This window comes from Phoenix dactylifera, chromosome 16 (genome assembly GCF_051530095.1).
Source record: "Phoenix dactylifera cultivar Ajwa chromosome 16, Ajwa_hap1_PhDact_Kaust_v1.1, whole genome shotgun sequence".
In the NCBI taxonomy this organism is placed as follows: domain Eukaryota; kingdom Viridiplantae; phylum Streptophyta; class Magnoliopsida; order Arecales; family Arecaceae; genus Phoenix; species Phoenix dactylifera.
The window spans coordinates 13,431,733-13,450,682 of record NC_143205.1 but is presented as its reverse complement, the minus strand read 5'-3'; the positions used below and the strand labels follow the sequence as shown (position 1 = coordinate 13,450,682).

General features: G+C 35.0%; 1 protein-coding gene across 8 annotated transcripts in view; it reads right to left on the bottom strand.

Moving 5' to 3' along the window:
• The window catches only part of EDD1 (glycine-tRNA ligase), a 55,515-nt gene that overhangs the window by 23,152 nt on the left and 13,413 nt on the right, over nt 1-18,950 (bottom strand). For all 8 annotated transcript variants that reach the window (XM_089927943.1, XM_089927941.1, XM_008777783.6 and 5 more), the window contains exons 13-23: nt 18,639-18,722; nt 16,532-16,618; nt 11,118-11,219; nt 10,499-10,562; nt 8,463-8,518; nt 7,619-7,690; nt 5,871-5,953; nt 2,411-2,459; nt 1,319-1,381; nt 873-962; nt 710-796 (exon numbers count right to left, since the gene is read on the bottom strand). In XM_089927943.1, the coding sequence (XP_089784069.1) occupies nt 710-796; nt 873-962; nt 1,319-1,381; nt 2,411-2,459; nt 5,871-5,953; nt 7,619-7,690; nt 8,463-8,518; nt 10,499-10,562; nt 11,118-11,219; nt 16,532-16,618; nt 18,639-18,722 (837 nt within the window). The remainder of the gene's footprint in view (nt 1-709; nt 797-872; nt 963-1,318; nt 1,382-2,410; nt 2,460-5,870; nt 5,954-7,618; nt 7,691-8,462; nt 8,519-10,498; nt 10,563-11,117; nt 11,220-16,531; nt 16,619-18,638; nt 18,723-18,950) is intronic.

Here is an 18,950-nt window from a genome sequence, read left to right as displayed (position 1 = left end):
AAGAGTCATGCAGTTGAAAAAGCTCCAGCAATCAGATGATGCTGAATGTCAGAGAATCTGATCAAATATACATGATACAAAACCAAAGAGTCATGCCGCAAGATCATAGTAAATACAAGTGTCAAAAATCCAAATATAGGAGATTCCCGAGTTTCTTATGTTATCAGCTGTACTTCTGAAATAAGGTGTACTTCTGTTATTACTTTAGTACAGGGGCACTTTTGCCATCATACACCCTTGTTCGGTTGTTGCCCTGATTTAATAATTTAGAATTGTCCAGTCAGATATGTGACAGAATAACTCATCTATATTCTCTTTTCCACCAGCCCCACTTATTTCTTAGTTTCTCTATTCTCTCATATTTTCTTTCTTATTCTCTAATAAAAGATGATCTAGATTTTTACTGTTGAACGAGATAACAGCAAATTAAAGAACAGGACAGCAGGCTGTTCTCTCTAGAGATTGGATGATCTTTATTACATCTAGATCCAATAAGGTTGAACTTATCACTCTTAGCTCATGAGAATATCATAATCTGGATTACTGAATATTGGAAGCTTTGTTTCAGTAGACAGGGTAAAACAATACAAATTAGAGAAAATAATAAAAATTCTCAATGCCGTAGGCTTTTTAGAAATTAATATAGCAGATGCATATTAGGGTAATCACAAGTCAGACTAAAATATTTCTGGCAATTGTAATAGCTTACCGTAATTAATATATCTTTGGGAAGCTCTAAGAAGGATTCATCAAAACCACCAAGTATTGGAACAGGTGCCTCAACAAGATTTACAACCTAAAATCATAATTTACCAAAACATAATATTCTCCACCAGATAATACAAATCATTGTGAAATAAAAGAAAAGGTACCTCCTCAAGTAAATTGTCCTGCATAATAAGATGACCACCAACACTTGTAGCCAATGAAGTAGAGTCATGTAAAATTTTTTCTTTGCGCTCCTGTAAATGGAAAGCTCATTACTGGTCCAAAATATTTAAAATTTGAAATTTATATAAGAAATAAAATGTATTACTATTTATCTGCCTTTTAAAGTTAAATAGAAGATTGCTCCACATTATTAGCAAAAGCATGCTTATAATAAATTTCCAGATATCAGTCGTCGCAAATTAAAGAAAATCATGCAACTAAACTCACAAATCACATAATGCTATGGAAGGACCAAACAACAAAAAACAAAAGTGGTGCACGTAACTGAAACTAAACATACATAATTATGTTTCTCATCCTTTATACTACTGATCAAAGCAATTGTAAATTCAAAACAGCAAGCCATTACAGTACCATATAGACGTACCTTGATGTCAATCAGAATTCCACCATTTTTCATTTTATCCAGGTAAGACTCAGCAGTTTCTACCTGAGATTGCAAAACCTTTCACTTAAGGATCTTACATGATCCAATACAAAAAGATATCAACAAGATAAATGAAATGGTTAATCATTATGTAAATACTTATAAATCAAAAAACATTAATTGTATAAAGCTAACAAAGAAAATGGGCTGAGCGAAACATCACATTTCACAATTCTATTGATTAGAAAGTCATATTTGTAACAATTTTATACGGAAAGAAGATTAAAATTAATAATTGCTTAAGACAAGTAAGAGCAACTTTCAACAGTTACTTTTCCTTTAGCTATTCCATTAACCATGCCCGACAATATAAAAGATACAAACTAAATAATTCCAATCCCCAAAATAATAATCTGAGCGAAACATCACATTTCACAATTCTATTGATTAGAAAGTCATATTTGTAATAATTTTATGCGGAAAGAAGATTAAAATTAATAATTGCTTAAGACAAGTAAGAGCAACTTTCAACAGTTACTGGAGAAGGGATGTGGCAGGCGACATGGTTGGGGACGAGGGATAGCTCAACATTGAATGGAGAGGTGGCTGACAAGTCCCAAGGAGTCGGCACAATCGGGTACAGCGACAGGGCCAAGGGCGAGGTCGAGTGGAAAAAGAGGGGTCAAGAGGAGAGGGATGAAAACCCACTTTTAAAAAAGTGGAAGTGAAAATTTTTCACTTCCACTTCTTCCAAAAATAATGGAAGTTGTTTTCGGAAAAACAAAAACAAAGCAACCAAACATGTTTTCTGCAACGGATTCCATGTTTTTATTTTTTTTATATAAAAAAAAACAGTACCGAACAGGGCCTTAGACAAACTTAGTTGAAGTAATTAACACTTGTAAACCCAGTATGATTAGATTAATGAATTAGATCTACCTAACTGTAATATAATGCTGTTGCTAATGCTGGATATCATGACCTGTTCTCATCAATTTAACGTCTAAAAAAAGAAAAAAACTACCTTGACAATCATAAATGCAATTAATTGATAAGTTGAAAATGAATGAAACAAAAAATTCTAAAGTTAACCTCGAGTATTGCTGATGGTGAATTGCGGAGGCCACAAGATTGCTTCCCGCTGCCAGAGAATATATAAGTATAGAAGTCAGAAAGTTACATCAATTTTATCATAACTAAAGAGCAACTATATATTGTTTATGTCTGCAAAATCATTTTCTAATAAATGTGACTTTGCATATGGAATATCAGACTACATTTCATTTGAAGCTTTGGCTAATTTGTAACTTAGAGATGAATACAGGTCCCTATTTCAAAAGTCACCATCTTCTCCCTTGGCGTAGACTCATCCAAGTTAAGATGATTTTTTGGAGGGTTACACCTTGGTTGTATGAACTTAAATTGTGATTAATAAGAGACAAATTCCATGTGTCAAAAGCCACCAGGGCTAACCCTGGTATTGGGATGTTTTTGTGTTTTTGTTTCCCTGCAAATAAGGGAAATACCACATGGGGATTGATGTTGGAGATAGCATTTGCACAGAACTTCTGCCGTTCCTTATTTTACTTTCACTTATTTTGGAAGCAATAAATATTTGCCGCCAAAAGATCTAAAGGTTTTACAAACAATTCACAAAACAAAATGGATTCATTATACACATTTGTTCAGTCAAGTTCAATTTTTTATTGGATTTTTGAAAACAAAAACAGAAAAAATAAAAGCAATATCAAATGAGCCCTTAGCAGTTAGCACCATATGGTCCATATCCCTAGGGGACTGGCATCAGGTTGAGTGTCATCCATAAAAAATGCACAATCCTTCTATGGAGCCTTCTCTATTTTGAGTTCTGCTCTATAGCCATCACCATATTTGATGAAAAAAAGCTTGAAATTTGCATGATGATGATGATGATATGGTCTGCCTTGACAAACAAGATTTTTACATTTATATCAGGTTAATTATGGAAAAAAATGAGAAGGCTTAAAATAAGCTCAGCAACAGTACTAGATCTACCTTTACAGAACTAATGTAGTTTTATTAGAAGATGATATGAAAAGGTCTAAGAATTTTTTTAAAAAGGATTTAAGTCATAGGGAAATGCAACATCTAAAGTCGGCTCTGTTTTTCCCTTATGCTTCACAAACAAGCTTTATCCTTGTCCTTCCACATCAGGGAAGCTTTCTTTAAGTACAAATTTTGATCCAGGACTGAAGTATGAAGCATCATTCTTGACTAGTCAAAGGCCACTGTGATACTAATGCTCTAAAATGCTGATCTTTGGCATAGACAAACACAAGAAGATATTGACATGTCAAAACAAATGTCTTTTTGACAAAGACAAACTTATGTATGCTGTAAATGGACATCTTGAGTGCTCAAACAAGAATTTTAACTTCACACAGCCTCTTGGGTCAAAATTACCACAAAATCTTTTATTAATGAATACAAGCTATACATGTATATTAAGATTATTAAAGGACATTTAATCTACAAATTGCACCATATAGCATCATAATTATTAAATAATCCAAAGCAAATATGAGGAGTGTCATCCTTATGTCAAAATCTACAGAATATTTCCATGTTTGTAATTTTTAAATAAATTACTTTAGTAACTATCATTCCGTTAAAATAAGTTCAATCTGCTAGGTCAAGGACTCGTATTGATATGCATATAATAGTGCAACACTGACAAGCTGTAACAAAATGCAACAGAACAGCCCTTAAGGTCATGCATTTAGCTTTGCCTAAAGCCCACAAACTAGAAACTAAAAATTATATCTGCTCTTGATTTAAATTCTAAGTACTGGCTCATGTATATCTGATTTGACATGGTGAAGGAGGAGGAGGTGGAAGAATAGGAAGAAAAAGAGAGGCAACATCAGTGGCTTTGCTTGGATACAGCGTTTTATTTTTGATTGATGATTTCTAAATTTCTTTGAAAAATTATTATGTTTTGACCTTTTCCCTCCCAACAACTGATGAGAATCAAACCAACACAAGCACCATAAGTTATCTTTTCCTTTTTTGGTTTTCTCTCCAATTTTCTTTTTCTATATAAGATTTATTTTCCCTGATTCTGATCTTACTTCTTTCAGTGTGTAATGCGATTATTTTTTTCTTGTTAGTGTCCATACCCTATTTTCCCTGCTGAAATTAGGTTTCAGAAAGAAATCTGATTCTGAAATACATGAGTACGATGTTTTTTTTGAGAAATAATGTGTTTGTATAATTGTTACAGAATATAATTAGTCTTTTTTTCTTCTTTTTTTTTCGTTTCTTGAGGTTAGTATGAAGAAGAACCCCAGTATGTGACTTTATATTTATTTGCCTAGTTTTCATAATATGATCAAGAGATAAACACCTCTCTCAAGAACATTGTTTGCCTGATCCCTCAACAGAAATTCTGGCTCCACCAACTGCTAATAACACCAATAGACTGCTGGAAAATACACAACTTGTATTGCGCAAATTTTGGAGGATAGAACAACAGAAATCAGCCTTTATTTCATAAAAGTCCAGCAGAATTTACTCCTTAGTTTTGACGTAACTTCAAGAAACTAAGTGCCAAATCACTGCCTAAGGCAAATTTAGTAAAATTTAATATTATGAAACCTAAAAGACTAGCTTGTATGTAGGATAGGATAGATTATTTACAAACATGGCAAAAATACTAAAGATTCTCTAGACTTCCAAGGATTTCAGACAAAGCGAAGCATTATCTAGACACTTTTGCATGGGTGTCATGCATCTAGGTTTCCCCAGGTATCCAACAGTTCAACCTCCAGAAACTTAATATTTCTTACTGTACGTCCAATAATCAATTTTCATAGATAAAATAATAAAATACTCCTTCAATAGATTCTCCTCAGCGTTCAAACATCGTATAACATGGCATAAAATTAGTAACCTTCATGATAACATACACCACCTGATAATGCAATACAAAACATAATTCCATGGTTTTGTTTATGGTGAGTTACCTGATAATACAAACAGCATAACAATGATATTCAACTTGTCTATGAAAGAGAAAATGACTAAATGGAAAGTCATACTAAAAAGCTTTATGTGCATAAAAAGTGGAGTAGAAGATCCATCATGTATTCAAGATTGATATCAAAATTGCCAATGATGAGTTAATTAGAGTTCTAGTATCGGACTTCAACAATTTAATGTTATGCTTTTTCTGCTTCGATCAGAGTAGTTTCATCTTTTTGTACCGTCTCGGAACCTTTTACTTACGTTTCCTTGTGAACTTCATGGTGTTGTTTAATGAAAACAGAAAGTATTTCTTAGAACCGAAGATACAGTGTTATTTTCAAAGCTGTTCCTTTTATTTTCCATGATGCATGAATTACTGAATACTGGAACCAAAACGGAGTGGACGATCAGGTCCAGAAACAATACTACAATTGACATTAAGGAACACAAGTAGGAAGAAAATCATGCAATTGACAAGACAAGCAGGAATGGACAAATCAATTTGAATTTTTGAAGTATATACATAACTTTCAAGGAGACAGAATACCTTGAAACTCCAGCAAACGTAAATGGCACAACTACGTCTCCATACAGAGCCAATATCCAGCGAATTGGTCGACTAAACACGACCTACATGTGATAGATGATCAACAGATCACTTAACATTTATCACCACAAGGTTTGCACAAAAAAATCAAAGAAGCAGAAAATTATGAAAAGTGATACATTGACTTGTTCTGTAATAGATGGATTAGACATATAAACAAAAGAAATATACAAGCATAAGATTTTGCAGTGGTGCAGGTTGTGATTAGCAGACATATTCCTTGATCAGCTATAAAACTGAATGGCAAAAAATATCTGATGATTTGTAAGACTATTCTCTGGTGCCAATGATGCAAGATTGCGAGAAGTCGCTGATGATTCATTGTTCATTCAGATATTGCAAATTTGCAATAAAATTGAAGTCACAAATTCCTTGATCACCAATAATATACTGAAACAGGTTAGCATGAACATTCACTATTACCAGCAAGTTACTGAAGCAGGGTGTTTCTACTTAATTACATCTACTGAAGCAGGGTGTTTCTACTTAATTACATCCTGAAGTTCACTTCAAAGACACTACTGGGGACATTTAGAACAGATTGGAGAAACAAAATATAGTACTTCTGCACATACTAGTGTGGATCTAGAAACAATGTTTCTCTGATAACTAAGGCCAACTTCATCTCCATCACCTTAATGTATTACACGAACCTAGCAGAACAGTAATATATGCAACTCTTCTCACTTATTTGAATGGACTCACATTTCACCAGCATAAGTTTGAAACTTAGGACCCCAGCTCTTTCTCTCTCTCTCTCTCCCTCTCCCCCTTAGTCCACCCTCACCCCAGGAACCAAATCAGATAGCACATGAAGAACCATCGGAATTTAAGATTTTTACTGTATATTCGAGCCAAGGTCCGCCATACCGACCGTATCGATGGACACCGGTACAAGTACGGTACCGGTTCGGTATCGGTTGGAACCAGTACCGAACCGGCCAACAGAGCACCAGACGCAAAAAAAGAAAACACGCGGACGCGCGCGCGTCCGCACGGACGCATTAAATGTTATAGTGGCATTAAATGGCCCATGCGGGTTGCCCCGTTGCTGGAGAACCGGCCATTGGCACGGTTCCCTGTTGGAGAATCGGCCGTTGGCGCGGTTTTCTGCGTGGAGAATCGCACGCGGGCGCGAGGTGGGCGCGTGATTCCCTACTTGCGCCCGCGCGGGTGCTCTTCCCTGCGTACAGGCGCGCTGCCCGCGCGGGCACAATTTCCAGCGTAGGGAACCACGCGCGGACGCGTTCCCAGCGCGGAAAACCCCGCGCAGGTGCGGTTCCCAGCTCGCGCCTGCGCGGGCGTGGCGACCAGTGCAAACCAGTCCAGTTCGCAAGGTTGTACTGGACCGGTCAGGGGCGGTACCGATTCGATACGAGCTGGACCGGTCTGTTGAATCGGCCGGTACGGGCCGGTTCAACAGACCTTGATTCGAGCAAAGGTGAAAGATATCCCTAACAAAGAACCAGATCAGAGATATAAGGATATGAATGGGTAAAAATGTGTACTACTGAAAAAAAATGATTCAGGAGACACCACCCCCAGGATTTTTTTTTAATTATACATGTGAGAAATGCACCATCTTAAAAGGAATAATCAATAATTAGAGTATTTCTCTAGTCTGAAATTTAACATATAAAACAAGTTTGAACACTAAAAGACTAGAAAAGTGGGGCAGTGATCTTTACCTGGGAGTTCCAACGCATTGACTTTGGAAATGAAATTTTAGTTATAATGCTCGGAAGATCTTCAGCTAACACCTAAGAAAAATTAAAAGAAAGGAAGCTTAAAATAAAGGACACAGTTGGGAAAAAAGCATCAAAAAATATAATAGGAGTTCCAATGACTTTATGCAATTTATCCAGTGGATGACAATGAAAAATAACTTAATAGTTCACTGCATAGATAAATTTGAACAAGATGCACAAGTACCCAAAGCATTAACCATACATTCAAAAGATGCTACAAAAATATGGACATGCAACGAACTATATGGAATATATATGTGAAACAATATATATGTAATTAAATTCTCAACAAGATATGTCTTGCATGACTAGGAAGGTGTTACAAAACTATAAAAAATCAGATAAAATTGATCAACATCATGTATCAGGATACTGACTAATGAGTTTTAATGCAGTTTATTACAACCTTTAACTTACTTTAGGCTCAAGTGATCCAGCAGAATAATTAGAATGCCATCTAAGTGAAAGTTAATTGCACTCTATATGCAAACGACTACAATAGGCATCTGAATTTCTAATTCAACATAGATAATTTAAGCATCTTAGGTGGAGTATGATGTCATAGAATGATAACAATATTTAAGAAACTCCACAAAGAAATTTGTTGATATAGACGATCAACAAGTTTTGCGTGCATTTCTGTGTGTAGCTTCTATACCCACCATTTCTTTTATGTTGAATACAGCTATTGAAGTAGCAGATACATGTACATAGAAATCCCAAATTATTAAAAATTATTCTGCTAATAGCCTGATTTAATTCACAAAGAGATAAAATTTAGAACCTGTAGAGCAGATCGTGCAGATTTCTTCACTCGAACATAAACATATTCCGTCTTACCTGCAAAAGATATGCACCTACTAAGTACTAAACAGAATAAATTAGTAACAGTCAAGGTCCACCCCAGGTATGAACCACCCTGTACCAAGTGCACTGCACCATACCAAACTGATACTCGATATGGGGTGCATACCGAGTGTCGGTATGCTGAACCAACCGATACCAACACTGTGCCAATATGGTACTAGTACAGGTACCGAAACTGCTATTGCAAACCTTGGTAATAGGTATAATTGGATTACAGTACATATAATTTTTGAAACAGCACTTCTAAGTTATAACTGATTCAGAAGAATCATGTTTATGTGTTGATTAAAATTCATGCATGTCCAAATGACAGATGAAAGAGACAGAGAGTGCTACGAAAAACAAAGACTTTACGCGCATACGTATAATTTTTCAAACAGCATTAATAATAATTGATTCAAAAGAATCATATTTATGAGCTGCAAGTCAAAATTCACATATTTCCAAATGGCAAATGAAAGAGTGCTTCAAAGAACAAAGTCTTAGATATATGTTCTAATGGCATGCACATAACAAATGTCGCTAGGGTAAGTGAGTAACATCTGGAATTTGAGTTCAGTCAGAGCCCTCCTCAACATGCAGAGCAACACTGAGAGAAACCACCAAAACTTCATATGTATCAACATATAATAACATTGCCATACTACATTGTTGCTAAGCACAGAGGTAATCAACTAACAGCTTTAAGCATTTTTACCAGATAAAATTGCTCAAACAAACCAATCAAGTAATTCCAAATTAGGTGCTCGAGACCAATTCAGTATTGCTTCTTATTGCTTCTAAGCATAAGACTATATCCCGTCATTTGATCAGTAAATAGAAAAAGACATCTTTACTTTTTTTATTTATTGAATGGCAAAAGTACTGCCATCTATGTACAATACCTATTGTAATACATGGGAGTAAATGCGTCATTTGTTTGCAGGAGCCACAAAAGTTACTCAAGTGGGAGCATTAAGACTCTACCCAATACGTGCACGCATGCACACGCATATAATTTGACTTTCTGACACTAAACAAGCTAGATTAGGTGTAACACTAATTACTAGTTCATAAAACACAAATAAACAGCTATAATTATGAGGCAAATAACAGATAAATCTATAAAGCAAGGTTTTAGTTACTAGTAACAGACCATACAGTTTTTCCATCGAAACAGTCCAGTATTGATACGGTAGCAATACCTATAATACATTACAAAACTGATAGCATCAAAAAGAATGAAAAACCATCAGTATTGGCCGGTACTGATGGTACAATACCGGTGGCAAATACCAATAAGACCAGCACAAGCAGAAAATACTCGTATGGATGGTTCAGAATCCAGGGACCCACACCAATGCTGGGCATAGAACGGCAAGGTATCAAAAGTACTGTCATATTCTGTTTTTGAAGACATGCTATAAAGCATTTATTGTTGAATATTCCAATCAACAATAAGAAGCATGCCTTATAGAAGAAACTGACCCATCATTTGTGAATCCTTATCAAGTCAAAATCATCTACATCTACATTTTTAGTACTTCATGTTTCTTAAATATGTTTGGAAAACCTAGTGGGTCAGAGCCAGCAAGTAATATAAACTATGGTAGGCATTATTATGTAACTTCTCAATAAAATCGAAATTATTCATTTACAGGAACTATAAGGATTCCAACAAAAACCAGTGCCGATACATGTCCAACAGCAGCAAACCAGCGAGGTACAAGGTCCAGGTAGCATCTGATAAGATGATACTTATCAGATGCAGATGAAAAGCAAATTAAAACAACTAATGATAATTTTTACATATTACTTGGATGCAGTCCTCAAAAGGACAAAGGACTGACAACAGACCAATATACTTAAAATGTATCATAGCAGAGCTGAAGAGAAACATTTATAGCAAATAGAGAATTGACAAGCTTCAATTTCGTAAACTGAAAATAGGGCATGACTGTATTCAGTATTCACCTTCAACTTTGTTGTATAGACTGTCAATAGATACACAGTTCTTGTGGCAGAAACCTTCAGCAGCCTAGCAACAAAAGCAAAACATTATTACAATGAAAATGAAATTGACATGGGAACCCCCAAAGATTATGTTTGTAGATGTATCTTTTATATTATACTTCTTTCTGTGATAATCAGATAAAGTAGGATATCATGAACTACAAGCCCTTGGCATGATAAATAAAACTGATATGAGTTTTGCTTCTTCAAGAGCTGACAATTGGAGATTTTGATAATAATTCCATGTCTGGTACATTTCTCGAAGTGGTAAATCATACAACATAATGAATAATATTAAATATTCAGCAAAAAGGTTCAAGAGGCAGAGAAAGGAAAACAAAATAAGAAATAAAACCTTCTGTTCCAACTCATAACAAGAGCGTGACAAACAACTGACAACATGATGATGTGAAGGTGAATTAATAATATGGGTAGACAATACATGCCCCATATGAGGGTGGGATTATTAATTTTAATTTTTAAATGTTGTACCAGCAACACTTTTTCATCCATGCTTTGATTAAATTAATCATTCAGTGTGCCAAAAGTTGCAATAGGCACAGAAGTACCAGGTCAAGACCTTAGTAGGATTTCCTTCTTGGTCAAATGCTTTCGCTGCAGGAGGACCCCGTATTTCAACCTCATTCTCTGCTTGCTTAGAACTGAGATTCTCGACGCAAATCTGCAATCAGATCCATGCTTTGCTATTACAATGTATTGCATTTAAGTTATAAATGACAGATAGATATTGAAGGAGGTAATAAATTAAAATATGATAGACTATGTTTGAGATAAAACTTTAATGAGTATGCAGGCTTGGCATTATAGAAAAATGTCTCTAGCCATTGCTCTGAAAAAATTATGCAGTCTTCCATTCCTTTTGCTACTTCTATGATCAATCACAATAAGAAACAGTTGGACAATTAGAGCAGGTCATCATTAGCTTCTGCTTCTTTCTTTTCCTTTCTTTTTTTTTAGAGAGAGAGAGAGAGGCCAGGAGGGAGACCCATCCCAAATTACAAATTCCTTCTTTCTGCTTGGTGGAGTGGGACAACTTGAGCAATAACAGTTCACATGAGCTGCTTCTACTTTGTCAACATCATTTATGTACATAGTTGACTAGAATCTGTCGTTCAGTCAATAATTGATGGATGATAAACATTAATCAATGAAAATGATGCTGACAATAGTTAGTGTAGCATATAATAGTTGATAGCAACATGAACAGATCCACGAAGCCCAAGGAGTAAATAGAAGACAAGGATGTTGGCTATAGTTATGATTATGGCCCTGTTTGAGGGAGCTGTTGGAAGTAGAGATGTTAGAAGTAGTGCTGTCTGAAGTAGAGTTGTTATAAAAAGCTGTTTGCTGTTTGATAACTACATTTGTAAAGTGCTGTGGCACTATAACATATGTTTGATAAACAAACTGAGAAAGTACTTTTGTATGACAAAATTACCATAAAGGACATTGCATAGTATTATACAACAAAATATAATAAAACATAACATATATTAATACATAAATATACGATATAGTATAATATTATTGTAATATAAAATAATATTATTATAATATAGCATAATAGTAATATAATTATTAGAGTAAATTAATTTTTGATAATATAATATAATATTAAATTATTTAACATAACATATTAATGTATTATGATATAATGTAATATATATTATATTTATAGTATAATACAATAACAAAGGTATAAAATATTATAATTATTAGTATAAATTAATTTTCCATAATATAACATAATATTAAATTATTTAAAATAACATATTAACGTATTATTATGTAATGTAATATAATATAATATTTATAGTATAATAGAATAATAAAGGTATAAAATATTATAATTATTAGTATAAATTAATTTCCCATAATATAACATAATATTAAATTATTTAAAATAACATATTAATGTATTATGACATAACATATTATGATATTATATTTATATATAATACAATAATAAAGATATAAAATATTATAATTATTAGTATAAATTAATTTTTCATAATATAACATAATATTAAATTATATAAAATAACATATTAATGTATTATGATGTAATGTAATATACTATAATATTTATAGTATAATACAATAATAAAGATATAAAATATTATAATTATTAGTATAAATTAATTTTCCATAATATAACATAATATTAAATTATTTAAAATAACATATTAACGTATTATTATGTAATGTAATATAATATAATATTTATAGTATAATACAATAATAAAGGTATAAAATATTATAATTATTAGTATAAATTAATTTCTCATAATATAACATAATATTAAATTATTTAACATAACATATTAATGTATAATGATATAACGTATTATAATATTATATTTATAGTATAATACAATAGTAAAGGTATAAAATATTATAATTATTAGTATAAATTAATTTTTCATAATATAACTAATATTAAATTATTTAAAATAACATATTATTGTATTATGATGTAATGTAATATAATAATATTTATAGTATAATACAATAATAAAGGTATAAAAAATTTTAATTATTAGTGTAAATTAATTTTTCATCCTCCAAATGACCATTTATCTCTCTAACAATTTTTCTTGCGGAAGGGAGTCTGACGGCTAGGGTTCTTCGCTCCAGCAGATTTTTAGGTTTATAAAGGAACAAACTATGTAATTATTATATTTTAATATGGGTATTTTTGTCAAAAATACAGCTTTCCGACAAAGCTGAAAACAGCATTTTTGGAAAGCTCCAAATTGGAGCTTCCCCCCAAAAGCTGTTTTCAGCTTTCCGCAAAAGCTGAAACAGCTTTTCGAAAATTTTACCAAACACCATTTTTTATCTAAAAGTACTTTTGGAGGGCCAGAATGTGCTTTTTGGCCCTCCAAAAGCTCCCCCAAACAGGGCCTATGTCTTCACAACAAAGCTTTCTCACCATGAAGAAACATCTTCAAATGCATTAGATGACAAATCATGCCATAAAGCATAGACAGAATGTGAAAGAAGAATAGCCAAATGAGATGTGTGGAACCTCTCTTTGTTGGTAAGCATTCAGTAAGTGAAAGTTACAATAGGTTTATGGTGAAAGCATCCATGGAAGATTTATTGAAACATCTGTAGCACCAAAAAGGAGGAGGAAGGGGAGAGAAACATAGATCTATGTAAGAAACTTAGTTATGATTTTGCAATTTTAGAATTCATTCTGGCAATGACCACAAGAGGGACAGGGGGGCGCAGAATAGCTATACCATTAGTATTAAATTTCAAAATTTAGTCAGCATCTCAAATATAGGTTGAGAGCAAGGTCCACCAAACCAGTACCGGAACCCATACCGATCGGCGGACGGGTCGGTATGGTACCGGTTCTGTACCGTACTGACATATGGTATGCTTGGGCTTGAGTTTTTCAAGTTCAATTAATTGGTAATCAATTTTTTTTAACTTTTTTTTAATGATTTTAAGTCTAATTTGATATTTTTTTGATTTTTTTGATGTTTTTATGATTTCAGTTTAACCTAAATAATGCATTTTGTTGTTTTAAAATGATACAAAACATAAAATGATTAGTGAGATGTTGAATGCTAGAAGAAGAAACATCAAGTAGTGAGATAAAAAATATAAAATAAAAGAATCAATTGCATATATTTAAAGTACAGCATACATACCAATATTTAAAATCTCGTCGAGTGACAATGCTTCTTATAAATATTCGGATTATTAGCATAGTCAGAAGGCAAATCAACCCACCCCTCTAACCAAGCAATGTTGTAGGCTTGTATGTTCATCCTATAAAGAACGCGCTCGGGTTATAAGCACTCTCGAATCTCTCGCTAAAGCTCTGGCTCTAAGAGGTGTCCTCTAACTAATAAAATGGTTATAAAACGGTTGTGAAGGAGCCCATCCGAATAAGCCGGTAGCAAAATCCGACCCGTAAGATTCTCTAGGCTGCATAGAGTAGTAGCCATCGGAAGATGCCTCAGACATACCATATCCATATCCGTATCCGTATGAGTCGTAGGCTGTCTGTGGCTACAGATAATAGAATCTAGTATACTATTCGGAACTTGATATGCCTATAGATCCTACTCCACGTGTGAGGTCATCTACAGCTACATCGTGTTCTCCTAAATGATCTCGAAAAATTCGTCTCCTATATGCAATCGTATCTTCGAGGGTTCTACCAAATCATGCACTGTAGTCTCTATCCTGTATAGCATGCGTAAACTGAAACTCATCAGTGAATCGAAGATCCTGCAGTTGTCTCATGAATGGTGATCTCATGTCCTCCACTTCCTCTCTGGCCAGTAGATCCATGACCATCAGAAGTGCTGCTCCTGCTCTGCTCCTCTACACTCTCCATTTGGATTGCAGGTGCCTTTTGTTTTTCTTTTTTAGCATGCTAGGCAGCTGCCTGCTTACCCTTCATGCCACTCGCTAACTGCTTATCCTCCGTACCACTCACTACCTGTTTATCCTTTGTGCCACTCACTGCCTGGCTATGTTAGGAGGATATATGTCGTCCTCCTGACTGAGTCGATCGGATAGCATACTGGCTTCGTCTAAGCATCTCTCGTCGATTAGGTAGCTTCGACCTTCCCAACACCTTTTAACAAAAGAAGGAAAGCAGGAGGGGGCCCAATTCCGAACCGGATTCTCGGTGCGAACCACCAAGTTCAAATGGAATCGGCCGGTTCACGGCCAGTTCTGGCCCGTTCGCAGCCAATTCCGACTGGTTCGCAGCTGGAACCAAATTTAATAGACGAACCAACCTAGTCCCCACCGGGTCGGCTTTGTGCGGGCCGAACTCGGCGGCTCGGTCCGGTTCGGCCTACCTTGGTTGGGAGTGTCTCAGACATGTGTATTAATTGAAAAAACAAAAAAATACAGTTTTCATGGCAATAAATACGGATAACGTAATTGTATTTACACAAATAATGACATGCTTTAGTGTTGTATGCATATGTACTGCATCATGCATTTCATGTAACATGGACATGAACTACTAATGCAGATGCAGGGGCCGCAACATGGACTATACAAGGCTGGTACAGAAGTGCACATCCATTGGGCCACAAGCAACACTGATAAGGGAGTAAAGGACTCAAGAAAATTGATAAAGACAAAGTTGATAGGGAACATATTAGCAAAATCTTGTGTCAACGACTAATTAATAAGACTAAACAATATGGAATATAATTACTCAAAGATTAAAACTGGTATTAGTGTCTGAAATCTGAATTATCATTAACATTTGCAATAATATAAGTTTTAAGCTGTAGTTAAATACTACCTATAGCATGGATGCTAGACTTATGACCTAATTTTCTCTTAAAAAAATTAGAAAGTTGGACTGATTGAGTGACTTGCATTTCTAAGCAATAGAGGTGATTAGGAAGGACAATCAAACTAGTATTCCCAATTTGTGACTTGGAATTATAAACATGTATCAAGAATTCAAATTTATTGCCATATATTGAGAATTCAAGTCCCTTGCAAGGTATCGTATATCTCGTCTGAGCTATATGCTAAAGAAAGAATTACCAGTAGTTTATATTATTTTTTCATTGAAGACATCGATATAATTGAGAACAAGGAGGCATTATGCTAGGAATGGCCAATCAAAGCAGTGCATGGTCCTTGAATCAGGAAAGCACAGTAGCATCTAAAAGCCACCATATTTTGCAGTAGAGACGGTATTCACAAAGTGAACTGAAGCTTCTAGATAAAAATTTCAACGTCAACTACTATACTAAACATCTATACCCATATTGTTTCTTGAGATACCTTAGCCAAAAAAGACACTTTAAGTTAAAAAGGTAGCAACATCGGGAAAGAAGCTTATCTTTAAAGATTGCAAAATTGACACAAGCCCTTTACCATTAATGATAGATAATCAATCAGGGGAAAAGGTTTACAGAGTAAAAAAGATATGAACAATATGAATTCAAGATAATGGAAAGTTGAAGCTCATACCACTAGTCGACGCGGTGTGCCATATGCTAACACATGCCCATGGTTTAATCTTTGATTTTTCAGTGACTGCATTACTAAATTTCTAAGCTGCAAGAATTGGAACGAAGTTTTAGCCCAACAGCCAATGATCTTCTCTTTTTGAGGAGGTGAATGAATAAATGTGAATAAAAAAAACATATTCAGTTATCTACTCATGCTATCTTCACTACTTTCTTGTTATCAGTCAAACAGAGATTAACATAAGAAAACAATACAAGGCTTGAGGATTTAATGTGTTAAAGCACAGAATCGTGTGTAGATCATCAAAAAATGTTTGCCAAGCAAGAAAGGAGGGCATAACAGATGCAAGAATGAACTCAAAGAGTGTCCACAATCCACATCAAAATAATAAGCAACGGAAGGTTTTAAATGCTAAGTTGGGAGGTCAAAAAGGAATTTGGGGGCCTCGTCCTGCTGCCAGCATCCTCTGTGGAGAACAACACAAGGAATAGCAACTTTAATGCTCCAAAGAAGCAATTCATATTTTAGGCAGTTTACTTATGTTTTAGAGTCCTTTGTATATATGAAGTTGTTCAAGCTCTTTTTTGCTAGTCTCTTTTACTTATTTTTTTATAAATCCCATAGGAGAAAAATATAAGAGAGACTGATTTTGCTCTCAGTGAAGGACATAAGATCTCCTTCAGCTGGTTCTCACTAAAAGATATTAAATGCAACTTCTTTTAGGTGGTTGTTGCCAAACAAAACGACACAACTGTAGATCCTTTGCAGAGTCTTAGAGAGTACTTGAGAAAGATAAGTGGCTGAGCAGAATAGTAAATATAAATGTATAAGGAATTCAAACAGCCAGGGAAAGGGCTAACCTTTCACTGATGTATTCTTTTTTCTTTTGTTTTTTTTAAGATTTGCTGTGCCGGTACTGGAGCCCGTACCGGTTGGCTGGCGGCACGGTTTGGTATACCCCCGTGCCATTCCGTGCCAGGCCGGCACAACAAAAAGGATGAGGGAGAGGGAGAATGGGAGAGAGGAAGAGAGAGAGAGAGAGAGAGAGAGAGAGAGAAAGGGGGGAGCAAGAAGGAAGAGAGCCTATGGAGGCCGCTAGAGAGGCGCCGGAGTGCCCGAGAGGGCTGCAGGAGGGGCTCCACCCTCTAGACCCTTGTTTCAATCGAAATAGGGGTTCGTGAAGCTCCTTTTTTATTTTGAAAATTTGCAGCCCTCCCTTCCTCTCCCTCTCCCTCTCCCTTCCTCTCCCTCTCCCTTCCCCTTCCTCCCCCTCTCTCTCTTTTCCTCTCTTTCCTTCTCCCTCTCCCCCTCCTACCGGTTTCTTGTTGTGAATGTCGGAACCATCGCGGTTCGCCGCTGGCATGGCTCGATACGCCCGAACTGGGCAGTTCGGGATGGTTCCGCATTCCTTAATTTTTTTACTTCAATTTTCTGAGTCATTCATAAGAAAATGTGAGTGTGAAATTTTTGAGTAGTCTATTTCCCCTCAAGTGATGAATCCCATTGAAGGGGATACTTTAACATGGGAGAAGAAGTAAAATACACCACAGGTTTGGCTGTTCTTCCTCCCCCTTTTCTCTGTTTTCTGTTCAAAACCCAGGTTCTCTTATACTTCTGCTGTTTGTATCTGTTCTCAAAGCATCATATTTTCTCTTCCTTAGTTTCTGCTGTCTGTTTATTTTCTGGGACTGATTAGCCATATTTTCACTCTAGAAGTAATCCAGCATGAGAACCAAGCTTAGATCTAGCACTACAGATCTCTACAATTATTTAATAACCAGATTAATGCCATTTTCCTACTGAAACCAATACACTTTAACCTGGGTTTTGATTACAAGCCAACATGGGTCCTCTTCTTCCAGAGAACCCTAAGAAATCCTTCTGTTGGGCCACTGTATATTCTTCGAAGCCAAAAAGCAGATAATTAAATTCTTTATTTCTTAATTCTCTATAATAATAGTCCTCTTTTCTGAAACTGGATTGCTGGAAAACAGATCAACCAGATACTAGAATTTCTAGTTCCTTGGTCTACCAGCAATATAAAAGGTTATTCTACATGTCCAGCATCAAATCAGTCTGTGAATGATACTAAAGCTAGCATCTTCACCTGCTCACTTGCTTCAATGACATCATGAGGTGGCATCTCTTCTGTTCCAATCTCAATAACAAATGTTCTAGGTTCCATTGTCACCTGAAAATAGGTTTAAGATAGAAGGGGGAAGTCAATAACTATGAAAGAATGCAAGTCAAAATTTGAAATGTAAGAATACAAGTTAATATGAGTTGAATTTCATACTTTGGCTAAAAATTCTTCAATTTCTAGTACGAATTGGGAAACCGAGAAGGGCATACCTATGTGTGCATATGTATGTATGTATATATGTATGTATATGAGTTCGTGTGCATGTGAAGATGTGTA